We start from the raw sequence: 11693 nt of genomic DNA, 5'->3' as shown, positions 1-11693 counted from the left end.
ACTGTGTGATGGAGTATAAAACAAAAGACAAGTGGAGGGTCAGCTAGATGGTACAATGGTTAGAGAGCCAGACCTGAAGTGAGAAGGACCTTGGTTCAATTCTAACCTCAGACACTTCCAAGTTTTGTGGCCCTAGGTAACATTAATTGCCTGGTCCTTACTGATCTTATACCTTGGAACCAATATTTAGAATCAATCCTAAGAGAACGTGAAGGTTTAATAAAAAAGAAAGAGAACTGAAAAGGGTGATGGGTGGGAGTTATGAACTCTAGAAGATTTCATATTTGAAACTAGAGGTGATAGGAAGTTACTGGAGTTTACTGATTAGGGATGTGTGCCATGTTCAGGCCAGCATTTTAGGAAGATTACTTTGACAGCTGAATGGAGAATGAACTAGAGCAAGAACACATTTGATGTAGGGAGGCCAGAAAGCTATTTCCAAGGTCTAGGTGTGAGGTGATGAAGGCCTATTCCAAGGCAATCACAGTATCAGAAAAGAGAAGGTGGAGAGGAATGCATGAGAATGTTGAAGGCAAAATCAGCAGAACTCAGCAACAGATTCGATTTGGGAGATAAATGATCTTAGGAGTTGAAAATTACAACTGCATGTGATCAGGAGTGACTGAAAAGATGGCAGTGTCCTTGACAGTATCAGGGAAATCAGAAGGAGAAAAAATAAATTCAGTTTTAGATTTGTGGAATTTAGAGTGGATATGTGGCATCTATTTTGAGATATCTAATAGGTAGTTGAAGATATAAGATTGGGGGTGATGAAAAAAATTAGGACAAGATAGATCAATCTGATAATAATCTGATAGGAGATGATAATTGAATTCATGGGAGCTGATGAGATCATCTGGTGAAATTATATATAAAGAGGAGAAACCAGGACAGAGACCTGGACACATTTTAGAAAGTTGCCTTTGTCCCTGATGACTTAATAGTCACAATAGTCACACAGTCAGTATGTTTTAAAACTTGAATTCAAGTCTTCCTGACACCAAGGACAACTCTGTTGGATGTTACCCCACAATAAGTTGGGTGGAAGTGTATTAGGATGTTATAAGGAAATTATATTGGTTTAAGAAATATGATGTGGTAATGCCCAACTGACAACACCCAGGAAGGTTATAGCCAAATTCAAGAACTATCGGACCAAGGAAAAAATATTTCAAGCTGCTAAGAAGTCATTCACATACCATGGAACCACAGTGAGGATAACACAGGATCTGGCTGCATCTACATTGAAGGACTAAAAGGCATGTAATATGATATTCCAGAAAGCAAGGGAACAAGGCCTACAACCAAGAATCATCTACCCAGCAAAACTGACTATATTCTTACTGGGGAAAGTATGGTCATTTAACAAAATAAAAGAATTCCAAGCATTTGTAAAGAAAATACCAGACCTAAACAGAATATTGATGCCCAAATACAGAACTCAAGAGAATCATCAAGAGGTAATTAAGAAGGGGGGGGGTAAGAAAAACAAAACAAAACAAAAAAACTTTTCTTAAAGATTCAATAAATTAAAATGATATGTATCCCTATAAGAAAAGAGGACATTGATAACTCTTAAAAATTGTTATTATCACCTGGGTAGCTAGAAGAATTATACTTAGAGGGAACAGTGACAAACTGTATAGGATGAAATGCCAAGACACAAATATGTATATAGATATATGTATGCATAAATTCATACATATGTGTATATATATCTATTTGGTTTGATTTATCTAGTTCTGTATATATATTATCTAGTTCTGTATATATGTGTATGTATACAACTAGAGTTTTTAAAAAGAGGTTAATATTAAGAGAAATGGGAAAAGAAACAAAATGTGGTCAATTTATATGTCACAAAGAAGCGCATGGTGGGAGGGGGTGAGAGCATCAATACACTGGAAGGATAAAGAGGTTGGAGATAGGAAATACCCAACTCTTCCATGCATTAAAATCGACTAAAAGAGGGAAGAAAAATCAAATACATTGGGGCAGAGACTTGATTTGCACCCTATAAGGAAGTAGAAGGGTAACAAACAGACTGGGGAGGGGCAATACAAGGGAAGGAAGGGATAGTTTAAAAAGACTGTAAAGAAAATAAGAGGGGAATAAGAAGGGAGGGGGTAGAAAGGGAAGAAAAAATAAGGGTGGGGTTTAGGGGGACTGATTTAAAACAAAACACTGGTGTATAAGGAAATAGTGAAAGAAGACCTCAATGCAATGAAAATATTAATAAGTAAGGGTACATGGAGAGGCAAATAAAAAAATAATTGGAAATTAAACGATACAATTCTCCAAAATCCATTAAAGATCAAATCATAGAAACAATAAGTTTTTTGAAGAAAATGACAATGATAAGACATCCTTTCAAAATCTCTGGGATACAGCCACAGCAGTACTCAAGGGGAAATTTATATCCTTGAGTTCATATATTAAACAAATTAGGAAGAGCAGAGGTCAATGAATTGGGCATGCATATTAAAACACTAGAAAGTGAACAAATTAAAAATCTTCAGATAAAGACTAAATTAGAGATCCTAAAAATCAAAGGAGAAATTAATAAAATTGAAAGTCAAAGAACTATTGATTTAATAAATAAGACTAGAAACTGGTACTTTTAAAAGAAACAAATAAAATAGACAAAGTACTGGTCAATCTAATTTTAAAAAGAAAAGATGAAAACCAAATTGACAGTATCCAAGATGAAAAGGGAGGCCTCACCTCTAATGAAGAGGAAATTAAGACAATCATTAAAAACTATTATTTCCAATTATATGGCAATAAATATGGCAATCTATGTGATATGAACATTTACAAAAATATAAATTGCCTAGACTAACAGAGGAAGACTTAGACAACCTAAACAACCCCATATCAGAAAAAGAAATTGAACAAGCCATCAAAGGACTCCCTAAGAATAAATCCCCAGATTCTGATGGATTCACAAATGAATTCTATCAAACATTCAAAGAACAACTAATCCCAACATTATACAAACTATTTGACAGAATAAGAAATATGATTTGGGATATGCTTATACATTGTGGATTGTCTTACAAGATATTTGAGAGAAAATAAATTTGTCTTTCTATTTGCACAGCAAGAAATTACAGCACTTCCCTTATTTAATTGTCTGACTTTCCTTTGAGCCAAAGTATTACATAGTAGAATGGTGAGAAGAAAGAAGGGCACATCTTCAGGCAGCTTTTTGCATGGCGTGTCTTATATTCCAACGGGCATTGTCTATCTTGGCTGTGAAAATTTTTTGGAACTCCCTTTGGCTTGGTTCCTTCCACCCTTCCTTATTGCAAGTTTGCTTGATAAATTCTGCAGTGGGAAAAATAATACAGAAAGATTTTACTTGAAGTAAATACTAATATGGATTATTTTTATGGCACAATTTGTGGGAATACAAAAGAATCTGTTCCAAAAGACTGAGCGTCCTTCAGGTTGACTCACATCACCTAAAAAGTATAAAAAAGCCATCATGACATGTGTTTCTCAGCACACATCCAAAACACTTAGGTCATTCAAGAAAACTTCAAATAATACTGTATTCAGGGGATCATCTAAGGGTCAGGATCAATTAAGGAGCTTCATATTATTTCTATATGCAAGGATATTATATATTCTATATCTAAGATTTTTTAAAAGTCAATATAAACAATGGAGCAGAGAAACCTCCAGATAATGACAGGTTAATTTTATAAAATTACTATGTCTAATAAAAAAAGGCAACTTGAAATGGAAAAAAGAAAGCTGGGCTTTGAAGCCAGGAAGGCTTGGGTTCAAATTCCATTTCTGACACACATTGGAAGTGTGACCTGGTACAACTTTCTCACTCATTGCTGTCCTCAATTCTATAATACTCTAACTTGAAGAGGAAATGCCAATCTTTTTTTGATAGAAACAATAATTACCTCCTCTAGGAGTTCCCTATATATTAAAAATATAGTTCCTAATCTGATCTCTTTTAATCTACTATGGTATTTAACTTTGCAAACTTAGGCATTATCCCTTACCACCTGATTACTTATTTGTGAAATTTAGAAAGTAAGGGAAACTACCCCAAGGCTTTCTTTGAAAGTTCAGAGAAGTAATGATTTGTCTTCACTCCTAAGGTTTAAATTTGCCTAAGTAAGGAAGGAATTGGATGGTTTCCTCCTCTTATTCTTTTCTCAGTGAATTCTCTGGCATGAATAGACTGACAAGGATTTCCCCATTAATTTACCCAAATAATGAAGAATTGGGAGAGAAATAGTAAGATCTCTCTCTTTAGGGGCTATCTAAATTCTCTTGAAGTTCTGTCTATGTTCACAGAAGCTTCATAGGAATGGCTAGGGATGTCTAAAAGCATCACATACGATGATTGCCTCGATCTCAAAATCTCTTATTTAACAAAAGAAACTTTATTTATTTCTTCCCAAAATTTTAACTCATAATTAATTAATATTAATGACTCAAAAGTGGGGAAAATGGGAAGGATTTGGGCTCTGCTAGATTGTGGTCAATTATTTTGCTTGTGTGTATTATCAGCAACATACTTTCTCAGATTGGATTCTAAGTGCATGGTATTTTTGTTAGAGATTTTTCTTTATAACCCTAGATGTAACAAATGGCATTTGACAAATGGACAATTGGAAGGAGAATAAATGCATTTAGAACATCCTTTTCTTTTCATCTTGGATTTCATACATTCAAAGGTTTTGTTCCTTGTGTAACTGAAACTAATAATTTAGTAAAGAGTCTTTCCCCAGGGAACTTGTGCCTAGTCCATGTGCTACAGGGAGGAGGCAAAAATACTTCTATAGGTTGTAAGAACTCCAAAACATGGTAGAATGGGAAGAGCCTTATTTCCACATATTGCTAGATCACCAATTGATATGCATGAGGCACTGAGAGCTTAACAAAGTGCCTGGATCTTAATAGGTGATTAATGAATGCTTGTTCACTGACTCAATGTCTGTTGGCTAATTTTTTGACTATGTGTCTATGTTCTGAACAAATATGAATAGTGTAGAACTTTCCCATACCATAAATATTTCTGAGTTTAGTTCATTTTCCATGGAATGCTGCACTCAGGTGGGCTGGAATTCAAGAAATGACCTTTGCTACTTTTACTTGTGTGAGCTTAGGTAAGTGTCTGGATATCAGTTTCTTAAATGTTAACTGAAGGGGCTGCCCTAGATTTCTAAACCTCCCTAGGAAAGAGTCCCTGATGGCAAAGCTGAGGATCACAGGCTGAAGGATCCTGAAAAACACTTTGACCTATTATTCTATGGACTTCCATTTTCCGTTGGGGTATCCAGGGAAGTCAATTCACAGAATAGAGTCAATTATCAGGCCATATTCTCATCTGCTGGGTGTACCTTGTGAAATTAAATATTATACTTCCACCCAATAAGCTTTTCTCTTTTGTTATATAAATATTCCTTTAAATACTAATATTATGTACGTAGGAGATCAACCAAGAGACATCACAACTGATTAAAAAGAACTTTATATAAACTATAATATTCAATAGAGCCTTATTTCTACAAATTGATATAGTCTTACTAATGTGATATGCATGCAGGTTAGGAGAGCTTGGCACTGTGGCCAGGGATTTAATACATGTCTAATAAACGCTTATTGGCTAAGTGCTTATTCCATGTATCTCAAGTCTGAAGAAATATTAACAAGGCAAAACTTTCCCATACCATAAAACTGGATTACTTCATTTTCTATAGACTATGGAAGCAAAGAGTTTTCATTCTGTTGTATTAGTTTCATTCCATGAAACAAGTTCCCATAAATATACTATTTTAGATGAAGTGAGAGGAGCAATGACTTGCATAGGCACTAATAGATATGTTTACCCATGAATGCCTGGTTGGGAAGGGCAAAAAGCCATTGCCTCCTTTATATTAGGAGACCTGTAGATTTAGAACTAAGTCTGACCCCCTAAGATGAGAAGATTGAGATGCCTAATGGTTAAGTGGCATGTTTGTAGTCATGAAGACAGTGGATGCTACATGTAGGTTTTGAACTCAGGGCCTTTAACTCAAGATCCTGTGCCTTTCCTACTTGTATCTTACTACCTCATGCATCAATCATAGTTTTATTTTCTCAGAACCAAGTGATAGCCATAAACGGTTAAATGGAACTCAAACTTAACATAAGCCCAGGAGTAGTCTGAAATACATTTGCCCATTTTTTTGAGTTCTTGCATTTAGCTTTACTAGACCCACAAATAACCCATTACAGGTATAAATAACCTGTTTACTAAAGCCTTTTGAGGTTCATCATATATTGGTACTTCATGCTTCTGGTAAAGCAATAACATCCAGGTGTTTGTGAAGCTAATCTCTCAGCATTCTTTTCATATTGCTGTCCATGGACAGGCAGTGTGGTGTTAGGGATGGAGCTCTGTAAATAGTCAGGAAAGCTGAGCTTGAATTTCTCACTAAACTAAGAAGCTGAATAACTTATGGAGAAGTCAATTAGGAATAGTGGGAAAGGCATGGGTAGAGGTACAAGTCTATACTTCTATATAAACTTCTATAGGTTTCAGCTTTCTCATCTGAAGAGGTTGAGCTTAATGATTCCAAAGGTTCCTTCCCACCTTAAATTGATGAGCCTCATAATGTAAAGGAGCCAAGGGCTTGTACTCTCTTTTTGTAGTTCTTTTCATTGAAAAATGTCTATTTTCCTCATCTGAAAAATGGGAATACTACATCTACTGACTACTTCACAGGCTCTCTCCATAGGGTAAACACATTGCCAACCTAATGTAATGTACAATGTGAGATGACCGACCATCCAGAAATAAATGGACCTTGCAATGTATCTGTAAAATGTCCTTGTACAAAGAAAGGAAACAAATCACCTTTCTGCCACATTTCAACCCACTACACATTTCCCATCAATGGATATTAAATATATCAACGCAGGCTTTCCTGGTCAGGCTATCATATGAATCTCTGTGACAAAGCATTCAGCATTTTAGAGGCAAAGGTATTTACATAGTGCAGAGTGCTGGAGTGGGGTTTGAATCCCAGTTCTGATATTTAAATGTAATGTAACCATGGATAAGACGTTTAATGCCTCCTTACCTCAGTTTTACTACCTATAAAATGGAAATAATAAAAACTTTATAATTTAAATTAAATTGAAAAGATTTTATACAAATAAAATGAATGTAGCCAAAATTAGAAGGCAATAAGTTGGGAGAAAGTTTTATAGACAGTTTCTCACATTGAAGTTTCATATCTAAAATATAGAGAACTTTGTCAAATATATAAGAATATGAGTCATCCTCCAGTTGATGAATGGTCAAAATATCTGAATAGCTTTTGTATGAAGAAATCAAAGCTTTATATAATTATAGAGAAAAGTTCTATAAATTATTATTGACTAAAGAAATGCAAATCAAAATATCTCTTAGATATTATCTTATTCCTATCAGATTGGCTAAAATGATAAAAGGGCAAATGATAAACATTTGAGGGAATGTGGAAAAATATGGACATTTAAGGCATTGTTGGTGGAACTGTGAATTGATTCAACCATTTTGATGAGCAGTCTAGAATTATATTCAAAGTGATATAAAACTATGTATACTTTTTAACTCAGTAATACTACTCTTAGGTTTATTTCCCAGATTGTTCAATGAAAAAGGAAAAGAAATTCTATATTCTAAAATACTTAAAGCAGCTTTTTTGTGACAACAAAGAATGGAATCAATTGAAGGATGGTGAACAAATTATGGTGTATGATTATAATGGAATATTATTGTACCATAAAAGTTAACAGATGATCACAAAAAAACCTGGAAAAACTTATATAAAGTATTACAAAGTAAAGTGAGCAGAACCAGGAGAACACTGTATTTAGTAACAACAATAACATGTGATGGTCAACTGTGAATGACAGATATTATTTATCAACAAGGCAAGGATACAGGACAACTTCAAGAACTCATGTGGAAGGAACAGATGGAGTCTGAATGCAGATTGAAACATACCATTCTTCACTTTATTTCCTCCATGACTTTTTCTCCAGTCTAAGCAATATATGACTTGTTTTACAACATGAAGAACAAGGAAATATCTATTATATGATAATATATGTACAACCTATATCATATTACCTGACTTCGTAGGGGAAGACAGAGGGGTAAGAGGAAAAGGGAGGAAGAATGAGACAGATTTTTGGACATAACTAATGTGAGAATTTACTTTTCTTAGATAAATGTATTTATAATTCATTATATGTTATAATATTGTTATGTGTAAAGGTAAAAATAAATGGTATCAAAAGAAAAAACCTTTAGTAACCTTACTCATAGAGTTATTATGATATATTATATGTATTATATATATAATAAGACATATTATAATAAGATAACATACATAAAAGTCAATTCTCTCCTCTGTCTCAGTCTCTGTCTTTCTGTCTCTCTGTCTGTCTCTATTCCCTGTACCTATTATATAGTAGGAAGGGGAAAAGAAGGAAGAAGGGAGGTTGAAGCATGGGAGTATATGAGACTTGCATAGCAGTTATGGCAAGTTTTATTCAACTCATGCATCCCCCAAACAGCTTAGATGCCAAAAGGGATCTGTCTAGAAAATTAAAGATATAGCTATTCTACCACAGATGACAATTCTATCCCTTTAAAAACCCTAGAGAGAAAGTGGTAGGAAAGAGTAATATTATATGCTAAATGAACACAACACAACCAGAAGTATGGTTAGAGAATGTGTTGATGATGAGAGAGAGAATGGATGCCTCAAAACTTGTCAGAGCAGAGATTTAGGTAAGGAAATCTCTTCTGACTCCCTGAAATGAAGTCATCAACATGTGTCCTCCTGGAGTTAAGGGAAGAACTGAGTTTTATACCCTTAATGCTTCAAGACATTTTTAAATTAATGACTTAATGAAGTGTTTAGAGGAACCTAATGTATACAACTGGAGAGCAGTTAGGACAGAGATGGAGAACTGACAGGAGAAAAACTGTCAAGCAATGCAAAGTGATGTTATAATTTCCCCTTCTCTTTAAAGTTAAAGACAAATTCTTCATAGTGAATTTTCTCATTAAAAAAACATTTTTCTTAACCTGTTCATTGAATTTCTTAAAAGTCTACCACAAGCCACCAGGTAAATATATAGTTAAGAAACTTCTAAAAAATAACTTTTCTATTTGCCTGAACCACTAAAAATATTTTTACTGAACTATTCTTGGTTCTTGAGTAAGCATTTAAGCACTTTTTACTCTTCAAAGAACTCATTTAATTCCTATTTTCAAGCACTTTTTACTCTTCAAAGAACTCATTTAATTCCTATTTTCAAAACACACGCATTATTGTACAATTAATGCTTGCCAAAATTTTCTTCCTTGAAATGAAAGTTGTTTTGATTTTTATGAGTGTAGGAAAGCATCATTACCTATGTCAACAGCTTGCTGTTTTTTAACCAATTTAATCATAAAATGATAGGAGCAATTTTGTTACTCTTAGGGGAACAACAACATTCCAAGCTGAGAAATGACATACCTAATTTTATCCAAGTAAATGTTTAAATCTAATGTAAATTTTTTTCAAAGTAGTAATAATACATATTAAATTTCCCATCCAACTTTGACCTTAGGAGTAGAATTATGTCTCTTTAAAGCTGAGGCTAATGGTCTTGGAATGTTTATTTATGGAGGTACTTGTTAATACTATTGAGTTATAGCCTTCCCCCACCTTTGACTAGGGTGCCATGACCAAAGCCTGACAGAGACAGTAAGTACTAGTCCTATGTCTCTAAGGATTCATATATAATATTTACAAAGGTTCACGGAGTGTGGAAAGGGCTTAAGAGCTGGAAAGGACTTTAGAGTTGGCCTGGTCCTGGTCTACCTTATCAATTTATAGGTGTAGAGCTGAGAGTGACCTAGGCATAAGGAAGGAGACAAATGAAAGGAAGGGGAAAGAACCAGGAAGAAGAAGCAGAAGCAGAAGCAGAAGCAGAAGCAGAAGCAGAAGCAGAAGCAGAAGCAGAAGAAGAAGAAGAAGAAGAAGAAGAAGAAGAAGAAGAAGAAGAAGAAGAAGAAGAAGAAGCAGAAGAAGAAGCAGAAGAAGAAGAAGAAGAAGAAGAAGAAGAAGAAGAAGAAGAAGAAGAAGAAGAAGAAGAAGAAGAAGAAGAAGAAGCAGAAGAAGAAGCAGAAGAAGAAGAAGAAGAAGAAGAAGAAGAAGAAGAAGAAGAAGAAGCAGAAGAAGAAGAAGAAGAAGAAGAAGAAGAAGAAGAAGAAGAAGAAGAAGAAGAAGAAGAAGAAGAAGAAGAAGAAGAAGAAGAAGAAGAAGAAGAAGAAGAAGAAGAAGAAGAAGAAGAAGAAGAAGAAGAAGAAGAAGAAGAAGAAGAAGAAGAAGAAGAAGAAGAAGAAGAAGAAGAAGAAGAAGAAAGGAAAAGGGATGAAGAATGAAGAATTTATTAAGGGACAATTTATTAAGCACCCACTATGTTCCAGGTGCACTGTGCTTAGCACTTTTCAATTATCTCATTTAATTTTTTGTAGCAGACAAGAGCTAGATACTGTAATTATCCCCATTGTATAGTTGAAGAATCTGATGCTGAGAGAGGTTAAGTGACTTCCCCAGAGAATTACAAGTAGTAAGTCTCAAGGGCACAATTCAAATTCAGGTCTTTCTTGCTCTGAGTCCTATACTCTATCTTCTACACCATCTAGTGACTTTTAAGTAAATACTTACTATCTTCAAGATTGGACTTTTCCTTTCATGAAGTGACTACCCTTCTGATTTTTTAAATATAACTGCTAATGATGTCACTTTCCTTCATGCTACTTTATCTTCCCAGACTTGTCAATCTCCATCAGTCATTTAATATCACCTAACTTTAAATGTTTCATTGTCTTTGACCTTCCCTCTTTCTTTCCATTCCTAGGATCACAGACATAGATGTGGGAAGGGCCTAAGAAGCCACCTACTTCAACTCTCTTCATTTTACAAATGTAAAAGTTGAGACCAAGAGAAGTTAAGTGATTTGCTCAAAGTCACACAGTTAAGGAGCAGTCAGAATTCAAACATGTCTTCTTTTGACTCCTACTATGGAACTTGTCCATTGGTCTCTACTTCTTTGCCTTCTTATAATCAATAATATCATCACTTTTGTATAAAACATATCAGTAACTTCCTATTTAGCTTCCACACTTTGACAGATTATTTATCCAGAGGAATTTACACAAAACAGACTAGGATAATTTTTTATCACTAGATTTTTCATTCATTTGATCAAAAATTATTCTTTTCCTGCTTCAACCAACAATTAATGTTTGTCTAATATATTTTAATATATTACAGGGAATGGTACAGGTAGAAGTATAAGATATGACCCTTGTGCCAAGAGTATTAGGTTCCAGTAGGGAAGAAAAGACTAAATACATAACCAACTTATTAGTGTACACTGAAGACACATTATAATTAATGAAAAACTTATGTGACAGGAACTGTAGACCCATAATGGTTTTGAAGAAAGGGAGATTAATAAAAGCAGGAAAGGGCTCCCTTCATCATCTTTTCTCAAAGTAGCTTCCTTTAATCCTTTTATTTACAAAGTTATAGTCATTGTGTTTATTATTCTCATGTTTTATGGTTCTGTTTATTTCACTCTGTATCAGGATAACAAAACTATATACTACATCTCTATGATAT

The 11693-nt window shown here is 34.3% G+C and overlaps 1 protein-coding gene across 10 annotated transcripts in view; it reads right to left on the bottom strand.

Annotated features, from left to right (window-relative positions):
• Positions 1-3110: 3110 nt before the first annotated feature.
• Positions 3111-11693, bottom strand: part of LOC103095644 (uncharacterized) — a 115863-nt gene continuing 107280 nt past the window's right edge. For all 10 annotated transcript variants that reach the window (XM_007487098.3, XM_007487095.3, XM_007487100.3 and 7 more), the window contains one exon: positions 3111-3330. In XM_007487098.3, coding sequence (XP_007487160.1) covers positions 3200-3330 — 131 coding nt within the window. In that variant the 3' untranslated portion in view covers positions 3111-3199. The remainder of the gene's footprint in view (positions 3331-11693) is intronic.

Source organism: Monodelphis domestica, chromosome 3 (genome assembly GCF_027887165.1).
Source record: "Monodelphis domestica isolate mMonDom1 chromosome 3, mMonDom1.pri, whole genome shotgun sequence".
NCBI lineage: Eukaryota > Metazoa > Chordata > Mammalia > Didelphimorphia > Didelphidae > Monodelphis > Monodelphis domestica.
This window is presented reverse-complemented; position numbering and strand designations above follow the sequence as displayed.